The 24,300-nt window shown below is 37.2% G+C and overlaps 2 protein-coding genes across 3 annotated transcripts in view; both read right to left on the bottom strand.

The window, feature by feature from the left end:
* LOC149924467 (sodium-coupled monocarboxylate transporter 1-like) overlaps window positions 1-5,026 on the bottom strand; it is an 11,673-nt gene extending 6,647 nt beyond the window's left edge. The window contains exons 1-7 of the mRNA XM_090160082.1: window positions 3,992-5,026; window positions 3,862-3,927; window positions 2,451-2,510; window positions 2,325-2,384; window positions 682-836; window positions 469-609; window positions 106-244 (exon numbers count right to left, since the gene is read on the bottom strand). Of these exons, the coding sequence (XP_090016208.1) occupies window positions 106-244; window positions 469-609; window positions 682-836; window positions 2,325-2,384; window positions 2,451-2,510; window positions 3,862-3,927; window positions 3,992-4,342 (972 nt within the window). The 5' untranslated portion in view covers window positions 4,343-5,026. The remainder of the gene's footprint in view (window positions 1-105; window positions 245-468; window positions 610-681; window positions 837-2,324; window positions 2,385-2,450; window positions 2,511-3,861; window positions 3,928-3,991) is intronic.
* On the bottom strand, window positions 4,745-24,300 carry LOC149924466 (putative sodium-dependent multivitamin transporter). 2 transcript variants are annotated; one of them, XM_090160084.1, is made up of 13 exons: window positions 23,253-24,275; window positions 21,453-21,518; window positions 16,407-16,466; window positions 16,270-16,329; window positions 11,277-11,431; window positions 10,721-10,861; window positions 10,514-10,652; window positions 10,245-10,455; window positions 10,029-10,183; window positions 6,633-6,817; window positions 6,216-6,313; window positions 5,986-6,064; window positions 4,745-5,305 (listed from the first exon to the last, which is right to left on the bottom strand). In XM_090160084.1, the coding sequence occupies exons 1-13, from the start codon at window positions 23,613-23,615 to the stop codon at window positions 5,224-5,226; spliced, it is 1,794 nt and encodes a 597-aa protein (XP_090016210.1). In that variant the 5' UTR covers window positions 23,616-24,275; the 3' UTR covers window positions 4,745-5,223. The 2 variants fall into 2 exon arrangements, 1 of the variants encoding a protein (XP_090016210.1); XR_016476870.1 differs by lacking the exon at window positions 6,216-6,313 and having other exon boundaries at window positions 23,253-24,300.

Below are 24,300 nucleotides of genomic sequence, written 5' to 3'. Positions count from 1 at the left end.
GTTTTCTCGCGAAAGTGTTAGCCACTCAGACACCCCCACTTACAAAATGTAGGCTACCTTACCGAGTGTGTTTAGGGGTTGGGGCCTACTCATTTTCTACGGTACCTGATCCGGTGACTTCACTCTCGAAATGTCTGGACGAAGGAGAGGATCACAGTCCGACACGTTAGCGTAGATGACGACGCCAGTCCAAATGATGACCGTTATTAAGCCGAAAATGAGCAATCCTCCCAAGAACGTGGCACTAGATGGGTTGACAAAGAGGTTACAATCAGCTAATTTTCATGATCTCTCGCTTATCCAGGCGTATCGCGTATGGCAAGATCACTCTGACGGCTTTGACGGTGGGGCCCTTTAAGTTAACATAGTTACGTCCAAAAATCCACCAGCCACATCGAGACGAAAATAAGCATTCCAAGTAGAAGTATGGATTCCTGACATGAATTAATAAAACAAATTCAACCATACCTTTGAGCTTGTCTCAATCCGCGAACGCTAAGTATTCTTTGACCAGCAGCTTGACCAGCGCTCATGGCATTCATATAAACAATAAGTGCCCCAAAGATGAGCGACCAAATGGAATATCTGGTATGGGCATCTTCGGTTAAGCTAAAAGCGAAAACGTACGATTAGCGCATTTGAAAATTCTTACCGAATACCGACTTAAAGCGAAATACTTACGTAATATGCCAAATCCTATTGCCTTCGACATTAGCGTTCCAGACATTTTGCAAGCCACCAACGCGTGCCGTACCCAAAACAATAATCAGACAATTGCAAAGTATCATAAAAAAAGCTTGAATCACGTCGGTCCAGATTACGGCTTTAATTCCACCCTAGAAATTACAAAAACAACACGACTAGTGTAATCATTATTTCCTCCAATTCCAAGGTTTATTTATAACAGAAATATGCCATTAGCGTCTATAAAATTCCCTTTACAGTAATAATTTCATAAGAGCGGAATTTCGTTGTATGAGCCAATGTAGTAATTAGTGGCCCAGTAGAGTGCCCCGAGAAAGCGTGGAATAATTAAGGTTGAAACATTAGAAATAACCTTGAACGTATCAACCCCATCGAGGAAATTGCGTCAAATTTCCATCTCCGATCCCAATTCGAAAAACATTTTTTTGTATCGGCTCTAATTGTTTTTTAAACCATTGCGTTCAATGAATACAAAAATGAACTCTAATCAAATCAAAAAAGTATGAATATAGAAAGTAGATTTATCGCCTTACTACGATGTGACCGCTTTCCTATTGGTCAGAGAATAGCCATTGAGGAATCGGTGTATTAGGTTTCCACAATATTATCATATTCCAATTCCCTGACTATTTCGTGTTTTCCCTGGCCATTTTAAGTAATTTTTGCTGACTTTTTAAGGCCGAAATTAGAGTTTTTAACTTTTATATTTATCAGAAATTAATAAATTAAATAAACTTATATTTCAGTACAAATGTTATTTCAAAGTTAAACAACCTTTCAAGGATCTAAATAATAATAGCAGAATTTGCCATAGATCTACAGTAAAATGACTTTAAAAAAAGTGTCAAGATTAAACTGAATTCCCCGATTTTTCCCTGACTTTTTACAAATTATTATAATTCCCTGACATTTCCCTGACTTTTTTGGTCCATTTTTAAATTCCCTTACTTCCCTGGCGTGTGGCAATACTGTAGCTACGCCATCAGTGCTCTCTAGCTCTCACCATAGACGTGGTTTAATTTCCGCTACGCAATAGGGACCATGCCTGGGTGTAGCGTACAGTCTCGCCCCCGCATAATTAACATCAGTATGACACTTCCTATTCACCCAATGCAAATTTTTTAATGATAGTCTGTTTCGCCATTGACAACGTAAACCATTACCTACCGACGGACTGACAACTTTCCGCTCTCCTAGTATTTAAAGGAAGCCCGGAAAATCATCGACGGTCCGCCGCCAGTCTTTTCGACGGACCAGCCGAGGCCTATTGAAAATCGAAATGCTTTCAAAAGTGTAAATAACGCTTACTTTTGGAAAATAATGATCAATTATTGAATCGACAGATAAAAATAACTATTACAAACACTGGCTCCATTTCAGAAGTTAGTTTTTTTAGAATTTCAAACCTAAACGCGTGTACGCTCGTATTTCTCGCCATAAAACGAACCAACTATTTTGCCAACGGAAAGAGTAGGAAGGAATGAGTTTCCTGTTCGGAAACTTCCTATTTCGCAATCACTCCACGACAGACTATCATTAATCGAATTTGTTCTGTGCCATACTTATGTTTATTTTGTTACTTATGATAATTGTGAATACATTAGTGATAATATACGTACTGAAACGCAATAACAGACGCATACGAGTCCAGCCACTGCGATGGAAACCCATTGGGGAACCTTATTAAAAGATGTAAAAATCGCAATTAAAGAATAATTTAAATTAAATATTTTAAGTAAACTAACTTCGGTGAGGGTAGAAATACATATTGCAGGGACGTAAAGAGCCACGGAACTGAATATCATCTAAAAATTGAGTTAAAATGAATGAAAAGCGTGGATTAAAGGCCTAAGTTCAGCCCCCTTATTGGTAAAAGGGTTCAAATTAGTGTTGTAAGAAAATTTTCCGGAAAATGACCGAGGCATTTTTTCCGGAATATTTTCCGTATTTTTCCGAAAAACGTTTTCATTCCATGATTAGTCTAACTATTGTTTGCAAATTTAAATAAAGCGGAATTTTTTCGAATCTGAAAGTAAAACTAAACCTCTAGACTAGCTTTAAACTGATTAACAATGTAACACTATTAATGTTTTGTAGTATGTTTACTGTTATTAGACATTTTATATCGATAAAAAGTTAAAAACCTTAAAAACCCCTTAAATGTAATTTATGTTTCATTTTTTTATTTTTCCGATTTGCGGCAATTTTCCGGACATTTTTCCGCATTTTATTTTTCCGGAAAATTAACAACACTAGTTCAATTATCATTTTTGCTTCTCCTCGTAACCCCTCTATTGATAGAACATTGACTTACGTTCAATAACTACAATAAATTTTGTATCAATATACGCATAAACATACCGTTTGTCCACAAATGGCAATGCTTTTCCAAAAATAATTATACAGTTAAATCAGACATTTAAGCGCTGTCAAACTTGTCAGCAGTTACAATGCCCTTGAGAACCGCGAATTAAGAGTTGACCATCGCTATCATCCGGGGGATAACGAAAGGGGAAGGCAAAAAGATGTTGGAACCCTTTTTGGATACAGGGGGGAAGAAATTTTCTGAAACTAGGCCTAGCACTTATTACTAAGGAGAGTACCCGAGGTGTTTATGGCCGATTTTGTTCAAAGTCGGACGTAATGTAATATAAGATATGAAATTTCCCAAAAGGAGACGTTGCACTACCCATTAGATTTGCTATGGCAACCGAAAATGTTTTTGACTACTTAAAACAAAAATTGTATTTTTTTCTTATTTTACCCAAAACTTTTCCAATTTACCCAAACTCGTTGAAATTTACCTAAATGTGATCGAAATTACCCATTACGTGATTTTATAGTTTTTTTTTAAATTTTCTCCCTGTTAAACCATGGACAGAGATACAGTGTCCATGGTGAAACCGAGAAAATCCCATGCTTTTTTAAATGGAGATGTTTTTGTTTTAAATGGTCAAATATATTTCCGGTTGCCCTGGCAAATCGAATGGGTAGTGCAACGTCTCCTTTTGGGAAATTTAATATCTTATAAAGGTCTACATTACGTCCGACTTTGAACAAAATCGGCCATAAACACCTCGGGTACTCTACTTGTTAGTCAAATAAGTAATTATTCCCTATTGTTATAGAACGATATTTAAAAATGTCAAAATGTACCTTAGCTAAGATATATACCACTGAGAAAAACAACCTCATAGTTCGATCATAACGCCTCTCCAAATACTTAAAAATAAATTAAATCATTAATAAATCAGTCAGTTTGAGTAAACAAATAGCGTATACATACCTCGTAAATACTCACGTACTTAATCTTACGATAGACGGGTATCACAACAAAACCCGAAATAACTAGTCCTAAAAACCCGCCCAAGGCGAAAAACATATACTGGACGCCGTAAAGATATACCTCACCCACCACTCCAACCATCAAACTACCGGAAACGGTGGTGACGGCCAGCGAAAAGGCCACCGGAAGTACGGCCATCTTGTAATTGCCCAAAACGTAACGGGCCAATTTGGTTTTGTCACCGCTAGCGGACTTGCTGTCGCGAAAGCCGTAGTAAATTCCAACACTCCAAGACAGCGCCAACATAAACACAATAGCCAAGAAGTCCATCGCGCCCAAGTCGTTCGCCATGATGACCAAAATCCAACGACCCGAACTGAGCAAGTACCTGCACTTAACTAAGCCGAACGAACGGTTAACCGCTGGGAATCACCAACGAACGAAACTTTTTTTTTTCGTGACCGTCAAAATTCGCGCAACCCGATATCGAATATGTCAGTTGATAATAGCGGTAATTATATCAAAATTTGAGCGATATCAACGAGCAATAAGCTAAAGCGGTTAACCTTAAATACGGCATATTCAACGGAGTTAAATATTACGGAATGAAAAAAAAACGGCGGAATAAGGTCAAATCACGAGACAAAAGACCTTTGAATTTATCACTTTCAAACGAGTTAGCCGGCCTTTTTATAAGAAGGGTCAGTCCTAAATATTTTCTTTTAAAGACCCGTTGTTTATTTTGAGGCGAAATTAAGTAGAAAGTTCCTGGCGTGGAGTCACGCGAATTTACCGTTCCGAATTTTAGAAAATTATGATTTAACCGTAACACTTAAAAGGATTTAGCGTAACTTACGTCTTTATAGCGCTAACGTTTTGGATATTAAAACGACATTTACAAGTTTGCGATTATGAAAATACTCGCTGTTGATAACAAAAAACATCCAACTTGTCAAAAAAAAGAAATTGTATTTATTCCCAAACTTTGGCCGCGTCAAAACCGGCTTAACAGTCGCAGAAATTTTAACTTAATTATAATAATATCTAGCAGGCGCGATTTAGACACGAGATTTTTTTCATTAAAATAATTTCACTACACGATAGATTTGGTTTTTTTTATGAGGTTTTTAAATCTATAATGACAATTTAAGTCGATTTCGATCTAGTTTCGCTGTCGGCGAGTCAAAATGAGAACCGCAATCCGGTGAGACTTTCCAGCGGGAGAGACACAATCATAAAGAAACAGCTTCGAGCATTTGTGCTTTCTCCACCGTCTCAATTGGTCGCGATTCTGTCGTTAAGTCCGCCACCGACCTGTTTGCCGGCGAACATTCAAAATGAGTTAAGTTTAAGGTTAAAAAGAGTCTGTAGTAACAGCGGGGGAAAGTCCTTCAAATTTATGTTACTAAAAAGAATATACCCCCAACTCTGGAATGCGCGGGTTCAATTATTCAGATATTAAATAAACGGAATACAAAGTTAAATTTCGTACGAAACTTTTTTTTTCAATTATGGTCTATTAATTGAAAAATATATCTTGGATAAAACCCAAAATAAATAACTAAAATATCTATTGGCAGCGACTTGACTGAGTACCAGTCAGTGACTGAGGTTACTGGTAAACAAAAATTGGAGGCCAAGCCCTTGGATTCCTTTTCTCCGAAAACTAACAAAAAATAACGCCTACTTCGGAAAAATATCGGAAAATGTTGGCATTATTTTTTATAAAGGGTAATTTTTCTATTTAAAAAAACTATTCTAGCTATTACTATTCTTGGAAGTCTTAAAGATAATATTAAAATGTACAGCCAAAATAGCCCTCCTCGAAAGATTACCATCGTTACCGGTTTCAATTTCTTGGTCTGTATTTTTTTAAGCCACGCGCAACTACGTAACTAATGTTTATGGCACGTTAATCTACAAACGCGGATATCAATTAATGGCAAAATCCTGTGTTTTGTTGTTTTGTTTTGACTAATTGGCAATCTACTTACTGGATTTCTAACGAGGACTGTCGGAACAAGCCACTCATGAGTCTCGGGTCTATCTGACGAGCTCTATCTCGGGCTGAACCTTCGTGGCAAAAAGACAAAGAATTGGTGTAAGAAACGATAAGTACTCGGCGGTACCCGAAGGCCACCGCGTTTGCCGTTACTAGAGGCAATAATGATAATAATCACAACGCATGTTCAACCACCATAAATAAAAGAACAGCGCGCCCCACCTAAGAGAATGCTGGCCACGAATCCACAAATGAACGTAATGGCCAAGCCAATTGGCCCATGCCACATGAAGGATAGACGATATAAAGGAAATATTTCCCTGCAAAAGTTTTCAAAAGAATAATACTTGATAACGCCTTTGATACATTTGATACGAGAAAGGTCGTTCCAATATTAAGAGTATTTTTATTTAAAAGGAGGCGCGGTATTTCAATAAATCCTGACTAGATTTTTCCTTAACACCTACTAATAAGGAGAAAGGTTAGGTTAACGTCATTGAGTTTCCTTTTAATTTAAAAGTAATTACGAATTAAATGCGCTATAATTATTTGACGCGTTTCCAAGTACTTTTGATTAAATATAGTGGTATTAAAGATTTTTAAGGTGGAGTAGGTTTACGAGTGTAACGAGTGTCTTACCGTTTGACCAACGCGTTAGTAGCGTTGCTTAAACCCCTCGATCCAGTATCGATAACTAGGTTGGTGTTGTTGTTACAGTCGAAATCGAAAAGTGGCAGGGTCGTGAATGGTCTTTTGTTGAGTATGGCACCAACGCTTATCCAAAAACAAAAACCTAATCCCAACAGCAGACCAATTAAGACGCCCTTAAAGAACAACAACAATGTAGTATATTTCAAACTAAATGATACGAGAAGTAGATAATGTATTTCTTAAAGAGAAGTATAAGGTAGTGTTTCTTTTCGTCATGCAAACGTAAATCCCTTTTCAGCCTCCCAAAATACGTTTTGAAAAAATATAGTGCCGGGCTAAATACATTACATATAGGGTGTTTCAGAGAAGTCTGGAAAAATTTACAGGCGTGCTCTTTGGGTAACAAGGAGTGAAAAAGGTCCGAACAAGCGTTTTCCTAAATTGAACTGTATCCGAGTAATTGGCCGTCAAAAATGTGCCTGAAAAACGCGCAAATGTGCATTTTCTATTATTCCTTGGACCCAATTGTTTCCTTTTACTAAGCATTTGGTTTCTTATCTTTTTCGATAAAAAAAACAAAACTAGTATCAAAAGTGCGTTACTAAAATGGAAGAAGTAAGCTACGTGTAGAAATTCGTTTTAACAATAACTAGGTGTTTCTAAGTGACTACGCCTATTAAGAAAAGGGAATTATTGAATTTCGTTTTTTATTCTTCTAATGCCATAAGTAAGTACAAATTTAACAACTTGTGAGGCGTTTTTTAACGCATCTAGCTCATCTCCGTGTTTCGCCCCTAATTCTAGTATACTGAAGCCCAGTTCACACTATACAATTAATTGGGCCACTTAATTGTATCCAATTAATTGTAAGCAAGAAAATTGTATAGTGTGAACAGAAATATTGTAACAATGGTTCCAGCTATTTCTGTTCACACTATGCAATTTTCTTGATTACAATTAGTTGGATACATTTAAGTGGCCCAATTAGTTGGATAGTGTGAACTGGGCTTCAATGTAGTTGTTTTGTGTAATTAATGGTCTCATGAAATAATCACTCACAAAAAAAGTTTTTAGTCTACAGGTTTAGTCTTCAGCCCATGTTCTAATAGATTGTTTGGACGGGTACGAATTTGCAATAAATTGAGGGGCCTCAATAATTAAATTAACATTTCGTATCTTAAACCTGCTATGCTATGGCGTACTTCATGAATACAGAATATGCCGATATGCATCTGATGTATGGATTTGCCCAGGGAAATGCGGGAGAAGCGCGGCGCTTGTATCTGGAGCACTTTCCTCAAAGACAGCTTCCAAATCGACAAACATTCACGGCTGTTGTCAGACGCTTAAGAGAAACTGGAAAAATACAACCCACGGGACCTGCTACTGCAGAAGGAGACGTTCCGGAAGACGTGGAGGAATAAGTACTTACTATCTTCGAGGATGATCCTACGACAAGTACGAGGCAAGTTGGACGTCAATTGCAAGTCGACCATGTACTGGCGTATCCATCGAGGACACCAGTACCACCCATTTCATTTACAAAAGGTTCAATCTATAAATGAGGCCGATTATCCAGACGAGTTGAATTTTGTCAAAGGTTAATTCAGGAGCAGACTAACGACGTATATTGGTCAAGTACGCTCCTAGTTTCTGACAAGGCTAATTTTTCCAGTGACGGAATCTTCAATTTACATAATCGTCATGAGTGGCAACAAGAAATCCGCACGCGACTACCGTTAGGTCACATCAAGTGCAGTTGGCGACCATTTAATTGGACCTTATTTTCTACCGCCGAGACTAACTGGTGAGTTATACTTAACCTTTCTACAAGACACTTTACCAGAGCTACTTGAAGACGTACCCTCGGACGTACCGCTAGCACGATGGAGCACCCCCTCATTTTAGCCTTCGGGTTACAGCTCATCTTGATGGCGAGTTTCCTCAGAGGTGGATACTGGATCGGTCGAGGCGGAACTGTTGCATGACCAGCCAGATCTCCTGATTTGAACCCATGTGATTTCAATCTTTGGGGCCATAACAAGGACTTGGTATACAAGACTGAAATTCGAGACGTTGAAGACCTACGTCAACGCGTAATTGACGCCTGCGACACAATCTGAAACACAGGAGAAATCTTTCCGAAGACGCGTCCAAGCTTGCCTACACGCCACTGGGGGCCATTTCGAACAACTTTTGTAAATACAATGATCAATGTAATGTTGTTAGGTAACAGTACATGTAACCTCTGAGAAAGCATAAAACAAAGAAATGAATTTTAACTGTCTCTTGGTAATTTAAATCACCTTGTCCTCATTTTAAATCGTAACGATAGCATACTTCTAGATACGAACGCTTAATAAGCTTTTGCTAGTAGAAATTTTTATTCACTTACTTCATAAGACGTTTTTACTCCTTGTTACTCAAAGAACACGAATTTCTACCGATACCCAACTTTTAGTTCTGGGGACATCTTGAAAAATTGGTACACTAGCGCGAAGTCCGCAATATTGACGACCTACGACAACGCATTATTGATCCATGGATTAAATAACCTTAAGGTTATTTAATCCATGATTGATCGCTGTAAAACTATTCGCGACCGAAACGGGTCAAGATGACGCAACGGTGCCGAATCGTATAAGGGGTCTAATTACGTCAAGCGTCTGCTTAAGTTTCTAACTTGCTAGCTTCCACGGTGCATTAAATTTGACCACCGACGAGTAGTTCTGCCCGCCGCCGTTAGGGAGCGCAACCATAGTTTTCGGTCGCGAATTCGTCACACGCCTCGAATCTTCGAACGGGTTCGAGAATGATTTGCGTGGGCCCCAGGTGATCATGTTTTACATTTTTTGTAATTCAGTTAAATTTGTACTTGTGGCATTTGAAGAAAAAAAAAACGAAATTCGATAAGTAACTTTCAACTTTCGACTGACGTGTTCACTATGAAATACCTGGTTATTGTTAATGTCTACACGTAGAATACTTCTTTCAATTTATAACGAACTTTTGTTACTAGTGATCGTTTTCTTATCTTTTTCGATAAGAAACCAATGCTTAGTAAAAGAAAACAATTGGGTCCAAGAAATAATAGAAACTGCACATTTGCGCGTTATTCGAAGTTTAGGTGACCAATTTTTGACGGCCAATTACTCGAATACGGTTCAATTTAGGAAAACGTTTCCTAGAACCTTTTTCACTCCTTGTTACCCAAAGAACGCGCCTGTAAATTTTTTCCAGACTTTCTGAAACACCCTGTATATTTTACATCGTCAAATTTAGTACTAGACGTGGTACATTGAGCCGTGATTACATCCTAAACGAAACTCCTATCGTAAGATATGTATTATATACTTCTGGTGTTACGCGTATAGAGTTGGGTACCTTTTTATTAGCCCTCCGTGTAAATATGCCCAAGAAAATGACGCCCAATAATGGTCCACCCGTGGCGCCTGTCACCTGCATCCCCGCTTGGATGACTCCACCCATCATGGGGACCATGAAAGCCAGTAGGATACAGAAGAATCCGTAAACAAAAGCTAAGCCAAAAGTCCGTTGTTGAAACAGATTATCTCGGTTAAATTGAAAAAGAGTACTTACTGAAGAATTTGCAAAATAGAACGTTGGTCTTGTCAGAGAGAGTCCGTCTAGTACTCTTCAGTACGGGTCGAATAAAGTCCTCCACGGTCAAGGTCGCGAACGAGTTGATATACGAAGAGAAGGTACTTAAGGAACCACTGAAGATTCCGGCCAAAGCGAGGCCTTTCAATCCGGGTTTGTCCAGGATATGACCTATCGCGTAAACCAATAACTACGCGAAAATACGTTTAATTTCATAATATAAACTATCAATTGTCTTTAGTCGGTACCTGATCAGAACTTCTAATACCCGATTCGTTAGGCCTTAAAAAGGGGTCGCAAGACCAGAAGTTAGCGTAAATAACCAGTCCAGTAACGGCTGTCATCGAGAGAAAAATACCCACCAAGCCAGCCCCGGTCAAAGTGGCTCTAATAAGTGGGTACAATTACCAAACCAGTAATACCAGGGCCATATAAATGTTGAAGGGAGAACGTACTGTTGGGCCTCCTTGGAACCCCTAACGCTCAGTATCCTTTGAACGGCAGCTTGCCCAGCGCACATGGCGCTGAGGAAGATGACCATGGACCCGAAAAAGAGCGACCAGATTGAGTATCTCGTATCTTGGGTTTCAAAATACCTGATGGGGAGTGTAAAACCACGTTTCAATTTTCTACCAAACTAGTAAACTACAATTCGACGCCTTTAAGCAAAAACCACTTAACCTTTTGAGAAATATTGACTTACATTTGAAAGAGCATTTGTGTTAAGAAAAAATTATATCTTCGCGAACATTTTGCGATAAACGATTGAGATTTTGAACCGCTGATATGAGAATTCATCATATAATCTAAATAACTCTACAATTTTATGTTAAATGGGTTTTGCTTTCAGGTTACAAATAGGCGAATACTTTTGGCCTGCCCCAGTGCAGTTTACTGCCATTTTGGAGCTACACTTACGCTGGAACTTTATGTAAAAAGTTAGTATTAGCGTAGCTCCGGACAGCTTAGGGCAGGTGAACAGTTTTCACCTAATAAGTCAGGCTTCCGTACGTTACGTGTCCAATTCTTCCGCTTCGAACATTGGCCTCAAGAACCCGCTGAAATCCGCCAGCCTTCTGCACCCCGAAACATATTAGTAGCAGATTGCACGTGACCATGAAACCCGCTTGCAAGACATCAGTCCATATAACAGCCTTGATGCCACCCTTTGCGAAGTAATCCATTAGCACGCTTCGTTTATTTTAAAATTACAACAGTCATTAATAACTTCATAACGCGTGCAGCTTCGCTTTTAAACACGGTTTGCTTTCGAAGTTTAAACCAAGAATGTATATACTTAGGGAGAATGACTGTGTTGAAAAAATCCGTGGGCACCATTGTTGAATCAAGATTATTCAATTTTAAGGTTGGATATCGACCCTATACCCGCCATAGAAGCGCCTGTCCTACGAAAATTCCGATTGTCTTTCTCCCCGCCTAAGCAGTAAAGCTGAAAAGGAGTAAATTTATATGAATTTGCCGACAGTGCCATCTATTGTAAATAAGTAGAAACTCGTGAAAAATAAACAAATGTGGTTAGAGCTCGACGCCGCGAAATTTTGACAGGCGAAGTTCGGCGTGCGCCGCCTTTTTGTCGTCTATTTAATAAAAGGTTAAATCTGATACAGTAAATGAAAATGTCTATCTCGCTTGGTCTCTCCAAGGAGCACTAAACCAGGGCCAAATAATGATAAATCCAGGACATGACTCTGGTACCTTCACGCGTACTAAATCGGCCGTCCACTAAAAGACACAGGCGGCCATTTTAGTAGGGGGGAAAAGGAGGAAAAATAAAAAAAAAATTGGGGGCAAAATCCAAGGTTCCTAGAAAAATCTCTTATATAGGTTGGCGCATACAGCCTCTTTTCATCCAAAAAAAACCAAACACTCCCGTTAAAAAAAACGGGGAATGATATCCGGTTTCCCGCCTAAAAACACGTCACTGGATGTCAGGCAACAAGTCGTCGCTCCCCCTTTAGTATAAAAATTTCTCTCACTGCGCAAACGCGAGTGACGTCGCTGGAGTTTTATTTTGTTTCACTTGTTTATTCAGTAAGGAATGAAGGCACACCGCGCTTAATATCTATTATCAGGTGGGATACTCTTGTGTTGGGTTTTAGGAAACCTCTAGCTTAAGTCACCTGACACTAAGATTTACTACCGCATACGCTAACCGTGTATTGAAATTTAGAGAAAAAATCTTTTTTATTGTGAAGACCGAGGAAAGTTGAGGAAAAAAAACAATCCATTTTTATGCTTTTCTTCTAACTGGTCGCGATAAAAAAACAAGGGCAAAAATAAATTGTGGTCGTTATGAAATAAAAAAAAAACAAAAAACAAACGAAACATTGTTCAAGAAATAATAATAATTTTTGTAAGTATTAATTTTCCTAATAACAATTTTGAGTTCTTGATAACTTTCTCTATTAGTGGATCCATGGTAGATCTATTTTAATTCATTTTAATCGTGATCAGGCCCGTAGCCTGCCTCCTTAAAAAAACCTACTCCCTCAAATGAAACTCGATTTGCCCAGCTGCCCTCTTGAAAATATCCTCTGCCCCTTCTCTATTTTAGCTTGTCACTTAATACTAAGAAATATTCATGAAAATTTTAATCAATACAGAATAAAGATTTTTTTTTCTATAATTTTTTGTCCCAGGCTTAGAATTTTTAGTTTGACTGTTTAAGAAACTGATCAAAATTTCAATTACAAGATACTTTCAGTGGCGTAACGACCAAATTTGGGCCCCCCGTAGTAGGATATTGAGTGAGGTTGAGCACAAGTTCTTCGAAAATATGGGGGTACGTGCCAGATTTCTACATATTTACCAATAATTGAAGAATAATTTTAAAATTTATTTAAAATGAATACTTAAAACGAAAGGGCTCTCTATTTAGTTAACATTTTATGCCCCCGCCCCCTCCCCACCCTCGCGGGGTTTGTGGATCCTTAAATACGCTACTGGATACTTTCCCAAACTTTAAATATCCAATAAATCGGATAGTTTTGAATTAAAATTGCATTAATGGTATTCGGAAATAAGTGGCGGTTGTAATTCGAAAATCCTGCCATAATTAGCCCCTCATTTTTTGATAAATTTTAACGATTCTAGGAAAGTATATGTTTAATATTAAATAATTATATATATTATACTAATTATGAACTTAGTACGTATAAAAATAAGTACTTATTTTAATAACCACACTATATATGATAACTGTGAATAAATATTCCAGATATTTACTACGACGACCACGTGTATTATTTTTGAAAACTCTCCATAAAAAATTTGCCCCCAAAATGACGTAGGTCCGTGATCGCGCGTTTTTCCCAATAGGGGGCAATAGTGATTGGGTGTTAGCGCTGTTGGACGGGTTTTTCGCATAGAGTCATGTCCTGGATTTATCATTATTTGGCCAAGAACAGTAGATACAGGGACGAGAAAGTGTATTGGCGGCCTGTGTTGGAATATATCACCTAAAACGACCTAAACGCAAGGAGAGTTAGTTGTAAACCAAAAAAATGGCGGTCACCTAATTTTAGCGGTTCTTGACGAGACTTAAGTGTTCCAAACAAATGGGCATTTTTTATTTACGCTCGTAGTATTATTTTTAATTTAACATCAAAATGGTAAAAACTACAATAATACTGTCCATGGTGAACCACGTCTTAACAATGGCCGCGGTTTGTTTACATCTAACTCCCCGTGAATATGAAGACGTTTAAAATCGAATTTTTTTCCCTGCTTTCTCGTCCCTGTATCTACTGTCCTTGATTTGGCCTACGGTCTCTCTCCCTCACTCATAACAGGGGAAGGCATAGGGGTCACAAAAAAACTGGTTTTCAAGCACACTGCAAGTCTGGATTTTATGTTACCCCTATGCCTCCCCCTGTTGTGAGTGATGGATCCCCTTAAGTTTTAGTTTTACTTTGTTGTTGGGAGGTCAATGACCTTGATTGTAGAATGAGGCACCATCTATACGATATATAAGAACTAATATACAGATGCATGATATCGTATGCCATGAATATTATAGAATGTAAAACACATTGAAGGACGTTTAAGCAATCCCTTGTCAAGGGTTCAATCAATACGTGATGAAGAAAGAACTACATTTTTGTTAAAGCTGCAAAGAGACTGATATCAACGGAAAATCTGGTAGCCCTGTTAAAAAATGTTATAAACCGTCGGCGGCGCGCCGAGAAAACATCGGCGGCTTCGGGGTCTAACTATCAGACTTGTAAATAGCGGCAGTTCACGCGTGAAAAACCCCTGAAAAAAAGCACGGGAATCCTAAAAAATGTCTTTAGAAGGGGGTAAAGAGTCCACGGGACTCCCTCAAATTATATCTTTAGCTGTGTAAAAAGAGGGAAAATTTCAAGAATTAAATAAAAAGATTATTTTGCCCTTTTGGGCATCTGTATTGTGTATACTGACCGCCACTATTTCAGCTCTCCGAATATTAGTCGGACTCCCAATTACTACTTATCTGTGAGGCCTATAGAAATTTACAATGACCAATGAAAAATTTGGAAAACTTGGGCCTACCAGGGAAAAACCTCTTTTAACTTAAACAGGTGTGGCCCGTGTGGGGAATTGAAATTATTAGTCCATAATTAATAGTCTTGCTCTGTATTCCATTAGGCACAGTAATTGTAACAGTGCCATTGAAGTCCAAAATTTTACTTTATTAAAATGAATAAAGGTAGAAAACCAAAATTTAAGCTCTATGGGTTTGGAATGAAGACTTTAATCGTTAAATTAATTGTGATAATATTTACGAGCATTTTAATTTACCCGATCACGATTATATATGAAAATATGTAAACTTTGATGCTGTAGTTCGATTACTGACTGTCTCTTTTATAATTACCATAAATATTTTATAGGCTTTGCCTGGTTAGGTGCCATTTATTTTCGAATATAATATGGAGGAATAAAGAGAGATTAAAGAACATATAAATTTAAACGAGGGGGGGGGGGGCGAAGAAAGAGGGAAGAGTCCTGGACTCGTCGAAAAAATAGATCGGTAGAGGGGTCCGCGTCCAGTGGACTCTTAAAAATATACACTATTTACAAGTCTGCTAACTATGGTAGGACCGTGGGACCAGGAACATTTTCAGATTGTGAATAAGGTCTGAAAAACTAAAAAAATTATCAGGGACCCATAACAAAAGAGGGGCCGCAGACGAGGCTTAAGTGAGACCTTTGGACGGAACATCCTGTTTGTGACGTTTTGAACCACGAGGCCGCCATCGAAATATACAGGCGGAAGTAAGGAAACGGATGTTCCGTCCAAATGCCGAGCTGCCAAGTAAAAATGTTAATTTTCGACCCCCCAACTTTCAACATGGGTCTATTGACCAAAAAAATAATAATAAAACTTTAGGAAAATCAAGGATAACCAGTTTTTATGGCGGAATAATTTGATCTTGGTCAAGTTTATAATAATCCACCTCTAGCGGCTCCTGGTGGGATCCATTAATCCCGAAAGTAATTTATCAAATTAATTTACTTTGATGACACCAAATAAAAATCAAATGTTCTACATAAATATTTATTTTAAATTAATTGCATAATTATATTTTGTTAATTTAATTATCTAATATTTTGAATCACCTAGATGGCGCTTGCGTGGAAGAACGATAAAAGCGGTGGGGAATCAATGAGATAGTGGACCGATTTGATTTTGATTAGGGGGGAAGGAATGTTAGCAACGCTAAGAATCGCCTCAAGGTAGTCATTCTCCCTAAGTGGAAATAACTACAGTCTTGGTTGAATGCTAATCAGGGGTACCAAATATACGTGACTGCCATTTAGTATTACAATTTTAGAAAACACGAAATATTAGGCTAAGAAGCACGTAAATTAGATAAAATTTGACCTAATTATAAAATTATATCGCTTTACAAAGTTTCGAAATATACCCAATTAAATTTAATTTAGGATAAAACTTATTTCGTAAGAATATAAATTGTAAACAATTAATGATATAACGTACCGTAACGCAATAACAGATGCAAACTGTACCGGTTACCGCTATGGTTATCCATTGTGGCACCTTGCGAAAAGGAAACAAATTTGAGGAAACGAAATAATTATAAAATTATACTATATGAAAAAAAGTCAAAAACCTACTTCGGTAAGGGTAGTGATACAAATTGCTGGGACGTAAAGTGCTACGGAACTGAATATCATCTAAAAAATCACCGTTCCGGTTACAAAATGACAAATATATTCAACCAGGGAATTATATACGTGTACACTCGGACTTGGTACGTCTAAGCATGGATTAAATAACCTTATTTAATCCATGGTATAAGGAAGAGATTTCGCATCGTGACAGTGGCCAGCCAATGAATTTGAAACAACGCCCTACTTGTATGTCTTACATTCAACACAGTATAAAACCAACTGTCGGCTCTATCATTGCCACCTGTATTATGAAAAGTCCCTTATTATTAGAGATGGCAATTAATATAGACGATTCTTCTAAAAAACGACTTTACTGGTGGTGCCATCTATTAAAGGCGAAGGAAGCTAAAATTCCAAATACCGAAACGATTACGTCGTCAGATAACCATTTATAATTAAACAACTTATACTCTACTTAATGAACATTAACGTAAATTAAATATCCCATATGAAATATATTGTTAAAATTTACTATAATTTAAGTTATTTACAAATATACAAACGAGCCAATAAACGCGAGGGGTACTTTTATGTTCCACCTTTTGGGTCGAAATGTAGCGTAAACATCTTGATTTTATTTCGACGCTAGCGACATCTATTGAAAAAAGAGCTACTTCACGTCGAGCCGACACTTGCTTTAAGCCCGTAGATCCTTATACATTCCAAGTGTAGACATATATAGTTTCCTGATTTCACCTATCAAAAGTACCATAATACAAATAAGTACGACACTAAATTATATGGGAATTTAATAGTTGCGTAAACGGACGTATCAGGAAACTTTGCACTCTCTTTGCTGATAACAGATATATTTAACTCTTAGGGTGGATGCTCTTCGCTTGTTCTGGACAGTGGCGTAGCCAGAAATTAGTGCAGTGGGTCGAGGTGCACAGTCCCAACTACGACTAAGGGCGGGGGGGGGGGGGGGGTTGTAGTAATAACATCTACAATTTCTCAAAAGTATAGTAATCGCATTCGGTCTGTCAAGTCAAAATTTCGAACTGTTTTATTTGTGTGGTAGGCGAATAGTACAAGACGTACACTTCTAATTTCATAGTAGGGAGAAAAGTAGTTGGTATCTTCTCATTCATTTTAGGAAAATCTTTTTATCGAGACTATGTTACACCAAGAAAGCAATTATTTATACTCAGGGAGATTGTTGAGACGAGCTGGATGACGTAAGTTTTATTGAACCAATGAGATACTGGCTTCTCGGGGGAGGAGCTTACTACTGGATTGTGAGGGAGATTACAAAGCAAAGCTTAAAATCGTCTTAACTCATAGACATTCTTTAAATCTTGGGTTACACCAACATGAACTAAGAACAGAATTGGAGTTAATTAATGCTAAAGGATAAAATTAAGAATTCTAGCCTTGCGCATTTTTAATTTAAAATAATTAAAAAAGTATTTAAAAATTTGACCTTCATTAAAATTTTTTAAATTATTTTTGTGTTTGTGATTCTTTACGTTCACGCGTATTTCTCAATTACGTGCTTAGAATTTGTTTAATGATAAGTTTAACATAGCCAGGGTTTTGGTTCGGGGGGGCACACCATTTGAAAAAAAGTAAAAAATAAAAAGATTTATACGTACGCCAGTGGCTACGACTGATATTCCTAATTTAGGTTTATTTCCAATCTTTAAAGGCCGACTACATAAATCTTCGGTTTACTCTGTCTTTCACTGGAACTAGGCTGACTGTATGGCTCATGTGTATTGCAGTCAGCCGACTTCCAGTGAAAGACAGAGTAAACCGAAGATTTATGTAGTCGGCCTTTAAAAAGCATTTTTTAGACACCTTGTTTGCGGGTGTCCTCCAAATGTACTTGTCATTTTTGGATAATTTTTGGTGCCGTTTGATTTTTGATGGTATTTGATTATTGTTTTATAAAACAATTTCAACTCAAAAGCATATTAACAAATCTATTTTTGACGACAGATTTCAAGTTTTGTCGGGACGTTATAAGAATTATCCAAAAAGGTTAAAATTTTAACAATACCTTTCTTCTACGCATACTTTTTCATATAATTCGGTAACATACTTTTTGTAAAACCTAAGTAAGACATTTATGTGTGTAGAAGCGAACTTAAATAAATTTAATTTGTACAAAATGGTGACTTCTTATAAAGCGATTTTTTCTTCCAATAATTAGCTTCTCGTCGTTTAGTTAATTGGCATATCTTTTTAAATAAATAATAAATGTAAATAATAATCAGTGAGGCTAATACCCAAGGCCTTAGGCCTAAGTCATCAAGCGACTTTTAAAGCCATTAATGCAGGTTAATTATTCGCTTACACCAGGATGAAAAGTGTATACTTTTTTCGCTTTTGCAAATTATTCGCGACCCAATTTTACTCAAAATACACTACACCGTAGAGTTTCGGTGTATTTGGGACTTTTGGTGCTACATTTTTACCCCTCCTCGGTAGTAGGGGCAATCGGTGTAAATAGCTTAAAAACACGTCTGATTGGTAGTCTAATTCGGTTGGTGCAATGGAAGCGTCTAACGATAACTAAACCCGGAAGTGTTTTACGAATTTAATGATGAGAGAACAACTATTAATTGTTTTCCAAAGACTGTTAATGGTTTTATTTACATTGAAAACAATAATTATCATATCATTGGAGTTTTTCTGAATTATTGTTACGGGGATAGTATAATAATCAGCTAGGCTAATACCAAAGGCCCCACCTTAGGTCTAAGTCATCAAGCGACTTTTGAAGCCATTAATTCAGGCCATGGCCGGGTTACAACGCGTCTGGAGGGTGGTGGCAAGCTTTGCATGCCACGCGAGCCAACAGCTTCCTACACTAACTATTACCGTTAAACTCAATAAGTTTTTAAGGAAAGGTAAACTGAACTTAGATGGAGAAACGTATATTGTTCCGATTACCGCGATTGATATCAATGAATTACCCGTTGAGGTTCAAGGTTTTATTATTTCATTTGTAGTTCCTGCTTTCAATGGACAAAATGTATCCATGAAACTGATTTACCGAAACGGGTTGCTAAGATTTTTAATGCCTACTATTTTATAAGCAGACAATGGGAAAAGGTTTCAAAGTTAACGCGTCAGTGACGTCGTGAAATAGCTTCATTTCATTGTATGGTATTTCTCAAACAAATTGTAAACACAATAATTGGTCACCTATACCCGAATAAAGTTGCTTGTTAAGCCCAGTTCACACTATACAATTAATTGGGCCATTTAATTGTATTCAATTAATTGTAAGCAAGAAAATTGTATAGTTTGAACAGAAATATTGTAAAAATGGTTCCAACTATTTCTGTTCACACTATGCAATTTTCTTGATTACAATTAGTTGGATACATTTAAGTGGCCCAATTAGTTGTATTGTGTGAACTGGGCTTTAGTTTCCGAAAAAGTGTAGCAACGTTTGATGTTCGCACTATTTAATTAACTGTCCATTAGTTGGACAAACTAATTGGCCTTTAAAGGTTGTATAGTCTGAACGCCCCTTACTTATAAATTTAAATTTTACACTATGATTCAGGTTATCTCCCTTTGTTGGCAGGTTACGTTGCCACTGAATAAGTGTTTTTCATTTCAAATTATAAAATAATTACCTTCACAAACGAAGCGAGTGTTTGTAATAGTCAATTTTACGATCAGATTCATTATTTGTCATTATTTCGACGAAATAAAAGTTAGTTTTCATCGGTTTTCATGATGAAGGTGTTTTAATTTTCAATAAGCCTTGGTCCACGGTTACGTGAAAGTTACAAACAGCGCCAAGTCAACTTGAACTTCGTAATCAGGTCTATAATTATTTTAGGTGTAAACGATGTTTTTAGGACGTTTTTTTTCTATGAGTAAGGATAAAATTTTATTTTTAATATTTATGGAATAATTAGCATTTTTACTTATTTAAAATAAGCTAAAGTACTGCACTAACGTTGAAGTACCAGAACAAGTGATAAATATACACCTTCCGTTGGAGTCAACATTTTTGCAAAAACATTGTTGATCAACAGCAGTCGCACCCCGATTTGCTTCGTGTGAAAGGATAAAATATTTTCACCAACGTGTTGGCCACTCAACTGCTTTTGCGAGCCGTTTTGAAGAATGATCAGTTTCTCTGACCGAGGCTTAATTCAAAATATTTAAATCAAATACTTTTCATGCACATCCTTTTTATTATGCAAAACTAAAGATAAATATCAAAATTAAATACCTTTATTAATATAAAGAACATATTTTATGAAAGAATCTAAGGTATTTTCTAAATTACGCTATAGTTAAGGGGGAAGAATACAGTAAAAAACTCTTTTTCGTTCAAGCTGAACGGATCTGTTTTAACAATTACATAATTGAATTATATTTTTCTTGTTAGGCTGAACCTTCCTCTAGTGCTTAAAATAATTTTGATAGTTCTGATATTAATAGTTAACGAGATATAAGGTCCTAACTAAAGGGTAGTTTGGGCGCTTGCCCAACTTGTTTAGCTCCGGGGGTCCGAATTAAAACGTAATAACTTAATTACTTTTAAATTTTAAATTGTAAAAATTATTTTAGTCACTAAACAAGAGGCTGTTTTACATATAAACATTAATTTTATAAGTTAAAATACAAAATTAAAAGAGTTCAGCTTGAAATAGCGCCAAAGTAGACAATGGCCACTTAAGGCGCGACATTTCAACGCAACATGTTTTGTCCACCAACAAAGTTGGGTAAAATGTTGGCTAAGTGTGAATAACATGTAGATACATCTCGATAAATACAAGAAAGAGTCTCAATTTTTTTTTTACTTTAAACTTTACTTTATGAATTAATTACAAAAAAGCCATTAATTTATCAGTCCATAGCCACCTTAAGATTTCTACGGTCATTGGTAATATTAATAATCAGCTAGGCTAGGTGGAACAGACTATTAATAGAAAATTTTCATTGGGAGATACTGTCGTACTTATGGCTATTACGTTACTTATGACGTATTAAATAATGATAATTAATCGAAATTACTTTGGCAAGAATGTAAACCAGCGAAAATGACAGTCGTACGATACGATCGTATCGCCTTTCCAGATACTGCCCAATTGTTGAATTGGTAAAAATTATTATTTTTGGTAATAGCAAAAGTAGCATAGGACCCAAAAGTGTGTCAGAACGGTATAGTAGTTAATGAGAGTTTGTCGCAAAGTAAAAAAGGGGAAACGAGGGGGGGGGGGGTGGAAAATACGTCATCAAAATCGAGGTACACCAGCGCCGCCGAGTGAGGCGTTTTAGAACGTATGTCTACGGGCGAGTAAATCGAAGAGACAAAATCGCGGCAGACTATAGACTAAATATAATGTTGCTAGTACTATTCCAACTAGTAGGTTATGTAGTCAATAGTGTGACTAGGTCTCATTAGAAATTTTAACAGGTGCGAAGGTACAGCTGACACACTTTTGGGTCTTATGCTACTTTTGGTAATAGTAATATCGTTTTGAATACGCGAATAAGTAGAATAGTCCATAATGAAAGAGGATAAAAAAGCTAAACCCTAAACAAATTTGAAGAAATTTTAAAACTTACAAATAGCTCGTACCAACTAGATCTTCGAGTGAAAAACTAAATCAAATTAAATAGCCAGAAATTCCAGCGGTAGACCGGTTTGTCCTATTTGGGACTCATCAGTACGGTTGGAGCTATTTGTAAGTTTTTAAATTTCTTCAAATTTGTTTAGGGTTTAGCTTTTTTATCCTTTTTCATTATGCACTAATCTACTTATTCGCGTATTTTATCGAGGGGCAGGTCACTTCCATCTAGGAGGATGTATACATACTCCTAGCTTCCATCTAGAAGCTACAAACACAGCACCCCACACAAGGAGAACGCAACCCGTCAAAAGTCGTGCATTTTCTTGTGTACATTTTTCATTGGTTAGATAATTTAGCGCCTGCTGCCGTCGGAAGGGGAAAATTCGGAAATTGTCTTTACCCCCTTTCCGTAAAAAGTTCAGCTAAAAGACTCGTCCAATGAAATGGTACACAACACTGCGTTAGCGTGTTTAAAGGCTAGCTGCGTTCTCCTTTTGTTTGTTGCTCCTAGCTTCCATTTTGGGTGCGTCTTAATCACAGTAAAGTGATTAAATCAGGGTAGTCGTGGTCAAATCAGGGTAATCAAGAATAAAAAATATAACAAGATTAGAAAATCTAATCACGATTTAATCAATCTAATCACGATTTAATCAATCTAATCACGATTTAATCAATCCAATCACGATTTAATCAATCTAATCACGATTTAATCAATCTAATCACGATTTAATCAATCTAATCACGATTTAATCAATCTAATCACGATTTAATCAATCTAATCACGATTTAATCAATCTAATCACGATTTAATCAATCTAATCACGATTTAATCAATCTAATCACGATTTAATCAATCTAATCACGATTTAATCAATCTAATCACGATTTAATCAATTTAATCACGATTTAAACGATATTTAATAATTCTAATCATGATCTAATCTTTTTAATCAGGATTTAATCATTTTAATCATTTTATCATGATTAAATCAGATTTAATCATCTTATCATGATTAAATCAGATTTAAACATTCTAATTATGGATTAAACGTGCTTTAATCAACATAATCGTGATTAAATTGAATTAAATCAAAATAATCACGATTAAATCGGATTTTATCTTTCGAGGGGTGCGTCGTTAATCAAGGAAGTGACCTGCCTCTCGTATTTTATCACTCTACGCAATGCAGTCCATTGCCGTGGTTCCTCATAACTGAACATAGCGTATTGAACAACTGACCTCGTAAATACTGATATATTTCATCCTTCTGTAGACGGGGATGACCAGCAGCGACGAAATGACCAGTCCGAGCACCGAACCCACCGCGAAGGTCGCGTACTGGCTACCGTAAAGGTAGACTTCTCCGACCACGCCGACCATGGAACTACCGGACAACGTAGTGGCGGAAATTGAGAAAGCCACGGGCAAAACGGACATCTTCGAGTTACCGAGGACATAACGGGTCAACATGGTTTGTCCCTCCTTGTCCGGTTTGACGTTGACCAGTCTGTTTTTGCACCCGTAATAGATGCCGACACTCCACGACAGCAGTAACATGGCCAGAATAGCGCCGTAATCCGGCCATTCCAAATTACCGTTCATTTTTCAACACGTATTAACAGGAATAATTCAAGTCGATTAAATTCGTCCGGTTGTCAAATCGAAAATGACCGAACGAAGGACCTAAATGGCAGTTTTATGTCATCGTCGAGCAGCTGCGATTAATTCATCATTTTTTTGACACAATTAAAGAGTTGGGGAGTAGAAAAGCTAAATTATACCACGTTTAATAAATATCAGCAATAAAGCTACGTCTACACCGGGATGGGGGGCGGGAGGCTAATTATTTCCTCAAAATGATTACCAATTACTGTCATACGAAACTAAGCATTAGTGCTAGATCCGTAATCAACTTGGTACCGTCCACACTACAGTTATACGAGTGATTAGCATCTCGTACTACTCTCCCAAGAGTTTTATAGCTAGCGCTCAGCTGGGCTATTGTCGAAGGCGTAGGCAATACCCGAGGGGCTGATCACTCCGCGTAATCGGTGTACAGAGCCGTACCTTTGACTGTACTAATGGGATTACGCGTAATCTTTGAAGTCCCTGCCTTTGGCAGTGCTAATCTAAGCGTAATCCGGTGAACAGACTTTCTAAAAGTGGTTAGCCCCTCGGCAATACCTAAGAACAACACTCGTGTATTTCACCCTATTTGCCAACACAATCCATCTTCCAAAACGGACAGGTATTTCGCGAAAACCAATTGATATATTATTTTGCAACA

The sequence above is a fragment of the Leiobunum rupestre genome, chromosome 10, assembly GCF_980474605.1.
Source record: "Leiobunum rupestre chromosome 10, qqLeiRupe1.1.hap1, whole genome shotgun sequence".
Classification (NCBI taxonomy): Eukaryota; Metazoa; Arthropoda; class Arachnida; order Opiliones; family Sclerosomatidae; genus Leiobunum; species Leiobunum rupestre.
This window is presented reverse-complemented; position numbering and strand designations above follow the sequence as displayed.

Excerpts from the sequence above, each read along its gene's own strand:
- LOC149924466 (XM_090160084.1), bottom strand. The coding sequence starts at position 23,615 with ATGAACGGTAATTTGGAATGGCCGGATTACGGCGCTATTCTGGCCATG. Across the intron at positions 10,653-10,720 it reads GGTTCCAAGGAGGCCCAACA|AGCCACTTTGACCGGGGCTG; the intron begins GTACGTTCTCCC and ends CCCACTTATTAG. Across the intron at positions 6,818-10,028 it reads CACGGAGGGCTAATAAAAAG|GGCGTCTTAATTGGTCTGCT; the intron begins GTACCCAACTCT and ends TTGTTCTTTAAG.